Below are 12,223 nucleotides of genomic sequence, written 5' to 3' on the forward strand. Positions count from 1 at the left end.
TTATATGAGGTATTAAATATATACATACACCTTGAATTCCAACACAATATGCATCACAATGGTTTGGTCCTATACCGCCTTTCAACTTTGATTCATCTTTGTCTTTTATGCGTAGATTGTACTGGAAGTTGCAAACATTACTAATTCTTCCCAATATTACCGTACTTTGTTAGTCCATCATGGAAAATCATGTGTCTTGTCATTTGCATGAGATTCTGGTTTTTCTCTCTGCCACATTGTTTTGTTGTGGGATGTTTGAAACTATTTTTTCATGTTTTATCCTTTGTCCTTTCAGCTACTTCTCAACTTCCTTTCCTGTGTTTTACTCCCAATATTAAATGTGCAGTGTCTTAGGCTTTCTTTCAGATACGTTACTCACTCTTGCAAAAACCATTCTGTTTATTTTTCCAGGACTCTTTTGCTCTTTAAGAAAGTAAATGAATTTTTTCAAAAGTGATAGTCATTAGGTAACGATAACTTTTCCTTACATTTTAGCTTTCCAAATTCCTGAAAAGAATTCCTATGAACAGATAATGCATTCAGAAGTTTAAGCCATTAGCTTAATGACTTAAATGTAGTGTAGTTACATTATTTAATATAGCATCATATACACTTGAGAGAAGTCATGCTGCAGTAGTAAATAGCTTCTGAAATTCACACCACATTTCTTTTCCCAGTATAATCTACTAGTAAGGGATCACTTGCTATTATAAAAAGGTGACCCATGACTTGATGTCTATGGAAATTCTCAGTCATCCAGGTCATGGTTGTCCCAACAACTGGATTTTCTTTCTCATTGAAGATGTTTTGCTTCTCATCCAAGAAGCGAAACGTCTTCATGGAAAAACACCTCCAAGGAGAAACAAGTCCAGTTGACTATTTTCTTTTTTTTTTAAACCAAAATTTTATTGATTTTTAAGAAAAATAGACAAGGAAAGGGGTAGTGGAATAAGTTACAAATTTTGGCAGTTACAATATGCAGGAGGTGGTCCCTCCCCCCGTACTCATACATTTCATTTATTAATACATTAGATTATACAAGTCAATGGTATTCTGTCAGCATATAAACTTTTATCTTCAAATAATTTCAATCATTTTACATCAAACAGATTTTCTTGTTCATTTTTGTGATCTGAGTTTTCTCGACGTTGCCCCTTCTCCCCCCGCCAGCAGAGCTCCGGCCCCTCCCGTGTCCTGTGTGTCTGGTGTAGTATCATCAGATTTGTCTAGGAGGGCTTTATTTTTTTCCTATAAAGGCCTGAGCCTCTATGGTTGTGTTGATTCTAACTCTTGTGTCCTCCCAGAAAATTAACATACCTTCAGGCATCAACCATCTGAACCACACCCCTTTCTGGTATAATTTCTTCGCTAATAGCGAATAGTTTTTTCTTCTCTCTCTCACTTTCTTAGGGATCTGTTTCAGAATGGTTACTTCTCTATCCTGGTATTTTAATGCTTGCCCCCTTTGTGCACTCAGAATCTCATCTCTTGTAGTCTTTCTAAGGAATTTAATGTGTACCTCCCTTGGAACATTATGTGTTCTAGCGTATGCTGAATTTACTCTATAAACCAGGTCTATGTTCCACCCCATCTGTTGTTTGTCTTTTTTAATGTATTCAGCCAAAAGTTTTATCATAATGTCCCTTAAATCTTCATCATCTGTTTCAATCATATTTTGAAACCTGAGGAAAAAGGACATTCTTTCAAATTCCATTTTAATCTGGTGGTTCTCTAACTCTTTGTTCCCTTTCTGCACCCCCCTACCTCCCCCCTCATCTCAGCCATCTCCCCCTCCAAAAGATCCAGTCTCTGTGAGTTATTAATCGCCCGGTCTTGGTTCTCTCTAAGCTGTTCATTCATCTCCTTGAATTGATTTTTTAAGTCCTCCTGTCCCTTTAAGATCTGTTGGAACATCTGCTGAAAGTCCACCTCAGAAGGCTTGGGTTGAAGCAGGGAGGTTAAAGTCTGTTCTCCTCTGGGGCTGGATGCTGAGGATGTCGGGGCAGAGACTGCAAAACCCGGCTTCCCCGGGGATGGTCTTTTGGGTGGCATTATAGTGAGCAATGAAATAACAATATCAATACAGAGAGGAAACAATTGGGGAGGAAAACCGCCGAGGAGGTTGCAAGGCAGAGAGTCCAAGCAGATAGGAACCTTTTCTATGTTCAGCTCCTGGCAATAAAGTAGTAAAGTCCTTTGTTCCAAGCCCAGAGTCCAATGTAACAAGAGGTTTATCTGAGTGCCACAGAGACAAAGACAAAATGCCTGAAGTTTCTATGGGTGGAGTCACGTTTCAGTGTCCATGAAGACAACGGAAGTGTGCCATCTTGCCCTGCCATCTCCAGGATCAGAAGGCAAAATCCAAAAGTTTTCAAAGTTTTCAGATCATCACCTCATTTACACAATTGCAGTCCAAAATCTGCCTTTGCTATGAGCGTGATTTCGTTGCATGGCTCCCCCCCACCTCCTCCTCTGGGGGCAGAGAGCAAAACCGTTTAAAGCCGCTTGTCCAAGGGGGGGGAAATCCCCCTCCCTCCAGTCACGCTTCTCCAAAACAGGTTGAAAGTCAGTTTTAAAGAGCCGGCAGTTTTTTTCCCCCCTTTCAGCCAAGTAAAGGAACGGGGGGGAAAGTTTCCACCTCACCACACAGCAGCTGCGTCCTTCAGATCTTGCTTTCTTCCAGCTGCCTCATCCCGAAGATGCCGCGGCACCTCCCCTCTTGCCTCCTGGTGCCTAGGGCGATGTGGGGAGCCCCCCGGCCACCGCCGACATGGGGGATTCCCCGCTACGCCGCCCCCTCAGCAGGAGCCCCTCCAGGGCGCAGTTGACTGTTTTCTTGTTTGTTTCCCATTTCTGTTGCCTTTGGTTCTTTCAGAATGTGAAGCATCACAGCAGTATTTTTATTAGAAAGAAGACTTTTCTATAGTTTCTGTCATTCAGCAGTTCAATAGAGCCAGATCTCCTTGCTGGATTGATCATGGCCTTTCTGCCTGCTTTGCAGACTGACAACCTCTTTTCCTTCCTAAACATAAATTACTCTCTGCTCTTGACCAACACAACCCTCTTGGGGCGGAGGGGAGAATAAGCAATATATGTTCAGTGCAGGACCATAGGCAGTGATGTCAGTGGTGGGCAACAATCAGACAATCAAAGCCCTCTTCCTTTTTTGACTTTGTTTTCTAGAAAGAAATCTGGAAGTTAGTATGAACAAAAACCCAATAGACTCTTTATTGCAGAACATAAATAGTGTAGAAGTGGTATGGTACATCCAGCATTATGGAAAAAGTAACAAATAAGGAGGAAATAAAAGTAATAAATATCAACATGCAAATACAACAAATGAATGAATGAATGAATGAATGAATGAGATAAATAATCCTGGCCATATAAGTGTAGCTAGTAAGAGGCAATGCAGAGTAAGTTTTTTAGACAAGAAAAGGAGATAAAAACGTAATTTTCCACTGCTAGCTTTTCTTGCATTCATTGTTCCTACACATGCAGAAAGAATGGTACATGTAATATTTGGATCTTGCAATATTTGGATCTTGCAATCTTTAATAATTCAAATTATACCTGGCTCATCCCATTCTAAATATTCCTCTAAAAACTCCCGTCTTCCTTCCTCGGAGATTTTACATATATAATAAAGGAATCAATAGCTTTTAGTTTTAAGCTGTTTATTATTTCATTTATTTCCCTGCGCATGCCCAAGATGGTGTCCTGTCGCATTTGAGGAGAGCTTCAGGGAGATGATTGTCCTTCTTGGGGCTTGCAGGGGGTACCCTATCCCATCGCTGGTTCCAGGTCCAGCTATGAGAACTTCCTGGGACCTCGGGGATACCCTTGAGCTGCGATGTTCTGCCTTGTAGTCAGAACGTCGTGAGTGAAATGGGGCGGTTGGCGGTGAAAGATGAATGGAGAGCATCGTTAGCTGCCAGCGTGGGTGTGGTCAGCGACTGTGGCGGGACGCCCGGCCTGGGGTCTCTGCAGCCGGCGTGGGAGTGGTTGGCAGCAGCGGCGGCGGGACGCCTGGCCTGGGGTCTCTGCAGCTGCCACTCCCCACGCCGTGGTGTTATCCCAGTTGCTCCCCCCTCCACCTTGCTTATGGACATGATAGATTGGATCAGCGGGAAGTGGCTGACAGCTGGCATGGATATTGATGCCAGTAGAAGATGGCTTTGGTAATTGGCGTGGGTGCAGTTGGAGTGGGGGATCCTTCATTGTGGCCCCCTCCAGTATCACCGCCGTTGCCTGGGCCACCGTACTATGACATTTGGCCCCTCCTCCTGTGACACTATGGACTGGGTCAACAGCGTGCGGCCCTGGCGATGGATATGAGCGCGACTGGCATGGACGGAGCTTGGCTGTTGGAGTCATTGAAGTTGGATCAGCCACCACTGCCACCGCTGTCCTCACCGCCACCATCACTGGCCGCTTCACCACCTCGCAATCTATCATCGTCTGCAATTTTGACAGCTGGCCGTTACTCTTACATACTGTCCTTAACACTGACCATTTCTATGATGGACACAAGCTTCCCGCTACCCCCTTGAACACTGTTGGCTGCCCCCCCGGGGCATGGAGGAGATGGACATGTCATCTCCTCGTTCCATCTCCCCATGATGTCATCCTGTTTGTTTAATGCCATACTCTCCTCTATGTTATACTGCGACAGAACTTTAGTCCCTCCAGGAACTCCCCCCTTCCCGGGGATGGCCTTCTTGCCTATCAAGACGCTTCCTTAATGATGGATATTGGGATCCTGAGAGGTGGCAGGGGAAGAAGAGATTTCTTAGGGGTTTTTTACAGGGGTTTTAAAATCAAATATTAAGGGGGGGCAGGGGTTTTTGATTCGGATGACTCAGACAGGCTTGGAGGGGAGTCTGCCAGGGCACAGGCCAGAGATAAATAATGGGCGTGGGTTGGGAGTGCTGGGAAAGGTTGGGTTTCCGGGGGAGACATTAAGCCATTCCATTGGGGGGTTTACCATCTCTACTGTTTGTGGGAGGGGCAGATATGGTGGGGGCCGAGGGCCAAATTATGTTCGGGGGATGCAGGTTCGCTGTTTAAGAGTGATCACGTGTTCCGACCCTCATCGCCCTTCTTGCACCCCCAGGTGTTTGGGATTACAGGACCCTGGTCTCCGACTGGTGTCGCTTAACGCCAGGTCCATGGTGCATAAGGCTCTCCTCATTTACGAGCTCATACAAGAGGGTAGAGCGGACCTAGCGTGCATTACGGAGACCTGGTTGGGCCATGAGGGGGGTGTTCCCCTTAGTGAACTATGCCCATCAGGCTTCCGGGCGTTTCACCAGCCGAGAGCCCAGGACAGCGGCGGGGTGTGTGTGGTGGTGGTTATTAGGGAAAGTCTCAGACCTCAGGAGGTCACTGTGCCTCAGATAGGTGGGTGTGAGTCCCTTTTTGTGAAATGGCGCCTTGGAGTTCAGGTGGGCCTTTTTGTTACATACCTGTCTCCCTGCTACGTTTCATCGGCCCTGCCGGAGCTGCTAAATGTGTTAGCTGGATTGACAGTTGATTTCCCCAGGCTTATGATCCTGGGGGATTTCAATCTGCCTTCCATTGGCAAGATATCCGAGTCAGCTCGGGAGTTCATGGCTTCCATGACGGCTATGGACCTAACTCAGTTAATTCAAGACCCCACCCATAATAGGGGACACACACTATTTTTGTCTCTGGGCAGTGGATGAATGATCTAGATTTAGGGGATATTTCTATTCAACCCTCGTCATGGTCTGATCATTTCCTCATCAGGCTTGACTTCCATTCTGCTACCCCTCGCCACAGGGAGGCGGAACTAACTAGATGGTTCTGCCCCAGGCACCTGATGGACCCTGAAAGGTTCCTGATGGAACTTGGGACACAACTCGACCAAAACCCTAGTAGAAGCCTGGGATAGGGCAGCCACTGGGGCTTTGGATCACATTGTGCCTTTGCGGCCTCTGACCCGGTGTTGATCTTGGGTGGCTCCCTGGTTTACCGAGGAGCTCCGGGAGATGAAATGCCGGAAAAGAAGCCTAGAGAGTGGTTGGAGGGCTACCCGGTCTGAATCAGATCGAACACTAGTAATAATTCATATTAAATCCTACTTAGTGGCGATAAAAGTGGCAAAACGGCAACATTTTTCCACTCTTATCACATCTGCAGATAACTGCCCAGCCATCCTGTTTAGGGTGACCCGTTCCTTACTTAACCAAGGAACTGGGAAAGACCCCTTGCAGGGTAGGGCTGAAGAATTTGTTCAGTATCTGCAGGATAAAATCGCTCAGATCCGGACAGGCTTGGACTCTGACTGGGTAGATTCGGGTGAGTAGACAGGGATGAATCTTGTGGAGACAATCTGGGATGAGGTTGACCCTGTGATCCCCGAGGGCATGGACAGGATTATGGGGAGACTCAGTGCTGCCACTTGTGTGCTGGACCCGTATCCCTCTTGGTTAGTTTTGGCTTCCCGGGAGGTGACACGAGGCTGGCTCCAGGCAATTACCAACGCTTCATTGAGAGAGGGGTTCTTTCCCACCGCCTTCTTTAGCCAACTATCATCCGATCTCCAACCTTCGCTTTGTAGCAAAGGTTGTCAAGAATGTGGTAACACACCAGCTTCCCCAGTACCTGGATGAAGCTGTCTACCTGGATCCATTTCAGTCGGGTTTCAGGCCCGGGTACAGCACAGAGACGGCATTGGTCATGTTGGTCGATGATCTCTGGTGGGCCAGGGACAGGGGCTGCTCCTCTGTCCTGGTCCTATTAGACCTCTCGGCGGCTTTCGATACCATCGACCATGGTATCCTACTGCGACGACTCGGGGGGTTGGGAGTGGAGGGCACCATTTTACGGTGGTTCTCCTTCTACCTGTCGGATCGGTCGCAGTTCGTGTTGAATTGGAGGGCAGGGATCGACCCCGAGGAGCGTCACTTGTGGGGTGCCCCAGGGGTCAGTTCTCTCACCCCTCCTGTTCAACATATATATGAAACCGCTGGGCGAGATCATCCGTGGTTTTGGGGTATGGTATCATCAATATGCTGATGATACCCAACTTTTCATCTCTACTCCAAACTACCCAAACGATGCCCTCGACGTGATGTCCCGATGCCTGGAAGCTGTGCGGATCTGAATGGGGAGGAACAGGCTCAAGCTCAATCCCCCCAAGACTGAGACGGCTGGTTTCCGTCATCCTGATTTGTGCATCTTGTTCCATCTTTGATGATAGAGGGAGAAATTTTAGCCCCCTCAGAGAGGGCCCACAATCTAAGAGTCCTCCTTAGTTTAGAAGAACACCTGATGGCCGTGACCACGGGGGCCTTTTACCAGGTTCTCCTGGTACGTCAGTTGTGCCCCTTCCTGGATCGGGATGCTCTGTGCACAGTCACTCATGCCCTCGTCCTTTCTCACCTGGACTACTGCAACACTCTCTACATGGGGCTGCCCTTGAAGAGCACCCGGAGGCTTCAGCTGGTCCAGAATGCGGCTGCACGGGTTATCATGGGGGTACCTAGGTGCTCCCATGTTACACCCCTTTTAGGCGGTCTGCACTGGTTGCTGGTTGTTTTCCGGGTGCGATTCAAGGTACTAATTATGACCTTTAAAGCGCTCCGTGGCTTAGGCCTAGGGTACCTGCGAGACCACCTACTGCCACCAGTAGCCTCCCACTGTCCAGTGCGATCCCACAGAGTTGGCCTCCTCAGGGTGCCGTCGGCCAGACAGTGTTGGCTAGCGACCCCCAGGGGGAGAGCTTTCTTTGTGGGAGCGCCTTCCCTCTGGAATGAGCTGCCCCTGCAGCTTCGCATAATCCCCGACCTCCGGTCCTTCCGACGCGCCCTAAAAAGTTGGCTTTTCCAGCAAGCTGGCCTGGCCTGTTAATTTTATCTAATTTTTAAATGTTAGTGTTATATTAATTCAGTTTGTTTCTTAGATTGTTTCTAATTTTCTTTTAAGTTTTGTAATATGTGTTTTTTAATGCTGTACACCGCCCTGAGTCCTTTGGGAGAAGGTCAGCATATAAATCCAATAAAACAAAACAAACAATCAAATAATTATTTAAGATTTTAGATGTTGCAATAAATATACCTATGCACTACCGTGTTTCCCCCAAAAGAAAACAGGGTCTTATTTTCTTTTGACTCCCGAAATAAGTGGTTGGTCTTATTTTGGGGGAGGTCTTATTATTTATGAGGTACAGGAGTGTGGTCACCTCATGGCTCCTGCTGTGTTGCAATATTATGGGGGAGAGCTTATTTTGGGGGGAAGGCTTATTTTAGTGCATGTGCTTAAAAGCACAATTGGGCTTATTATCCAGGGAGGTCTTATTTTCAGGGAAACTGGGTACTACAAGCTTGTTATAAATGTTGTAGGCCTCTATTTCACTGTTGTAAAGAGTGAACAAAAGACAAAATAGGCCTCTAAATTGATAAAGCATGTGTGGAAGTAATACTTGAATATAAACTGCAGAAAATACAGTATACTGAGAAATATTATGGGTCATTACCCAGGATTTCTAAATGAAAACAAAACTTCTACAGAATATGCTTTCCTCATTTGCTGAAATGTAAGATGGAGAATTCTTCTTTTTTAAGGGCCATGTATCATTCAGTCCTACTATTGAACAACAACGAACCTGTGTCAATTGTACAACTACTCTGCTACAAGGAGATTTTGTCATCAAGTATGATGTGAACAGAGATTCTCCTAATAATTTACAGGTAACTCTAGTTGTTTGACACTTGAACTAATAAAGCAGCACAAAAACAAAAAACCCTACCCCAAATGAATACTATCTTTATCAATGTTTTTAGGTAGTAAATGGATACTTTGTACACTTTTTTGCACCAAAAATCCTTGAACGTTTACCTAAGAATGTTGCCTTTGTAATCGATGTCAGTGGTTCCATGTATGGACAGAAAATTCAGCAAGTAAGTAAATAACATAAATTCTTGTAATATTGCTAAAAGGATGGTAAATTGTACAGCAGATAAAATCAGGTCCTACTATCTTTTACTCCAAGTTATTTACACATATAGTAAAGTATGTAGCATAGTAATCTTGAAAGTATTTAGTAATGTAATTAAAATGTACCTCTTCATACTTAACCTTCAGCTAAGCCTCCTTTTATATGTGTCGATTTAGGCCAGGTTCCCCAAAATCTGGGTCTGTTTGGAACTAGGTTGCATAAGTACCAGGTGAGTGCGTACACGGGCATGCAGCTCTATTCACATGAGTGGCAGGCACTTGGCTTGCGCTTGGAGGTCCACTTGTGTGAGAGTTGGACGCTTGTGCTTGCGCACAAACTCCACTCATGCAAATGGAGCTATGCACGATCGTGTGTGTGCACCTGCCTGTCATACAGAACCATCATGTCTCCCCGCCACTCCCGCTGTGCCACCAAGCCAGAAAGGTTGGAGATTGCTAATTTAGGCCATATATTTCATGAATTATGTCAAGAGTCAAAACATTATTTTAAAAAGTTAAAACTTAACAGTAGTCTTTTTAAAAGGCTAACATGTTATGAAATTATCATTAAAAAAAATCTTAGCTATCTCTCTAGAAAGATTTCATGTTATCTCAAACATCTTACAATTTCATGGGAGAAAGGCAAAATCTCACATAAGTCGGAAAAGACTTAACCAATTTTTATTTATGAAAAATATATATTAAATGTAATGCTTATTGTTCAGGGATAATAGTGTGGATCCTGACTGCTGCACAATATTACTTACCTTTTGACCATAGTTAGCAGACAATGGAGTGTTGCCTTAGTATGGAGATCGATCTTTCAAAAAAAGAAGGATGTTTTTTCCCCCCCTCAGCAAACGTTTGGTTTACAGTATATACCCTTGGGTTAAACAATTGCAGATCTTAAGTGAACAAATTTCATCAAAAGATCTGTAGCATCATATGATGTTGGTGGCAACAGCAGGACATGGGCATAACATCTGGACTTAGGAGCTGATAGCTTCTGTCATATAACAACTTAACATATAGCCTTATATTTTTATTTTATTATTTATTCGATTTATCAGTCGCGCCCTCTCCGCGAAGGGACTCGGGGCGACGTACAATCAAATATATAGGCGTGTGGCATGGAGGAGGTAGATACATCAACATTTAACAATTCAAATAGAAATAAAAGCCACAAAGTTAAGATAAATAACAGTAAAATTACAATTAAAACAGTTAAAATACCCAAAAGATTTAAATTACAGTTTAAAATTGCCAGGGAGGTTAGAGAGTTCTAATTAAGCCAGGCCGGCTAGTTGGAACAGGTGGGTCTTGAGTTTCGTGCGGAAGGAGCAGAGATCAGTCATTGTCCTAATATCTGGGGGGAGGTCGTTCCAGAGGGCTGGGCCCATCACAGAGAAGGCCCTACTCCTGGGTGCCGCCCTCTGGCACTGCCTAGTGGACGGCACCCGGAGGAGTCCCTCTCTGTGAGAGCGGATTGGTCACAGGGATGTATGGGGCAGGATACGATCCTTATATAACTAACTAATAACCAGATTGGGTTATGGAACAGAGTCCTTTGTTGAGAGTTGAGAGCTCCCCAAATATCTTTTTTTAAATAATTCTAGGCAAAGGAAGCCTTGACAAAAATAGTGGGAGACTTAAAGGAAGAAGATCATTTCAATATGATCCTGTTTGAAAGTACAGTTTCAAAATGGAAAGATAACTTAATTCAAGCTACTCCGGAGAATGTGAATCAATCAAAGGAATTTATTCGCCAAATACGTGCAGCGGGGGGTAAGTAGAAAAAAAATGTTAAAGTTAAATTTATATATTAGAATAAGGTTAAAATAAAATGGGTATATTAAAAAACACTACATAGAAAATATTTGAATCTACATTTTCATATGCTCAAAAATTTGAAACTCTGCTTTCACGTTGTAGGAACAAATTTTAATGGTGGTTTACTGACTGGCATTGAAATGCTAAATAAAGCTCATGAACTGAAATCTCTACCTGAAAGAAGTGCCTCTTTAGTTATCACGTTATCTGATGGGGAGGCCAATGTAGGTATGTAGCTGAATGACAGATGAATATGGGAATAAAGATTGCTATTCAGTCTCCTTGTTTTCACATAGTCTTCTCCATATTATATACCACAACTCTGATGATCATGTGTCATGTTTAAACTAGTTGTGTTTTGTGATCCTTTCTATGCAGGTGTAACACATCCCGAACTGATACAAGCAAATGCTAAGAATGCAACTAAAGGAAAATATCCTATATACAATCTTGGCTTTGGTTATGATGTTGACTATGCATTTTTAGAGAGAATAGCAACAGAAAACAATGGTGTGGCTCGCCGGATCTATGTAGACTCAGATGCAGACTTACAACTACAGGTAGAAGAATAAGCATATGAAAGGTTGATATTTACCTCATCCCATCCACAATGAGAAGTGTTTAGCATCCAAAAGTAACCAAAAGAGATTAGCATATATGTACCTCCCACATTGTGGGAGAATATGTTTACATACCATGAAACATAAAGTGAGAAAATACAGGAATCCATTGTAAGTAATAAGTTTCATCATCCCATCAATTAGTTTTCTAAAGTAGTCCTGGAACCAACCAGGTGCATCTTTTTCTGTAATTTTTGACTAGATCCTGATCCCAGCCACTATTTCCCCTTGTTTCTGGCCTCTTGCAAAAGAATCAGCACAGATCAGTGGGATGAAACCTTATCCTTTCTCAGGCAACTAACTACCATTTACTATAGTGGTGCAGTGATTAGAATATGGGACTGCAGGCTACTTCTGCTGATGGCTGCCTGCAATTTGGCAGTTTGAATCTCACTAGGCTCAAGTATGACTCAGCCTTCCATTCTTCTGAGGTCCGTAAAATGAAGCCTCAGATTGTTGGGGGCAATGTACTGACTCTTTAAACGGTTTAGACTTATATACCACTTCATAGTGCTTTACAGCCTTCTCTAAACAGTTTAAAGAGTGCTGTAAAGCACTATGAAGCGGTATATAAGTCTAAGTGAAATTGCTTTTTCATTCCATATCATACTTCATATTTTCCAGGCAAAAATTAATAACTAGTGAGAAGCTGAGTAAAAAAGCTAGAAAAAGGTATTTTGTATTTTGTCCTATTAAAAATGTCTTTTTTTTTTCCAAAAAGCTGTTCAAATCAGGAAAATGTATCTCATGAGAACCTAGTTAGGGAATATACAGTATACTGTATAAAAGTAGTTCTTTTTAATTTAAAA

General features: G+C 43.8%; 1 protein-coding gene across 4 annotated transcripts in view; it reads left to right on the forward strand.

Moving 5' to 3' along the window:
- Positions 1–12,223, forward strand: part of LOC309383182 (inter-alpha-trypsin inhibitor heavy chain H3-like) — a 72,273-nt gene that overhangs the window by 48,441 nt on the left and 11,609 nt on the right. For 2 of the 4 annotated variants that reach the window (XM_081935411.1, XM_081935408.1), the window contains 5 exons: positions 8,592–8,717; positions 8,811–8,927; positions 10,581–10,749; positions 10,897–11,022; positions 11,173–11,354. The exons of 1 other annotated variant lie outside the window; for it this stretch is intronic. In XM_081935411.1, coding sequence (XP_081791537.1) covers positions 8,592–8,717; positions 8,811–8,927; positions 10,581–10,749; positions 10,897–11,022; positions 11,173–11,354 — 720 coding nt within the window. The remainder of the gene's footprint in view (positions 1–8,591; positions 8,718–8,810; positions 8,928–10,580; positions 10,750–10,896; positions 11,023–11,172; positions 11,355–12,223) is intronic. One more of the 4 variants, XM_081935409.1, reaches the window with a different exon arrangement.

This window comes from Natrix helvetica (genome assembly GCF_964273705.1).
Source record: "Natrix helvetica genome assembly, chromosome: 1".
Classification (NCBI taxonomy): Eukaryota; Metazoa; Chordata; class Lepidosauria; order Squamata; family Natricidae; genus Natrix; species Natrix helvetica.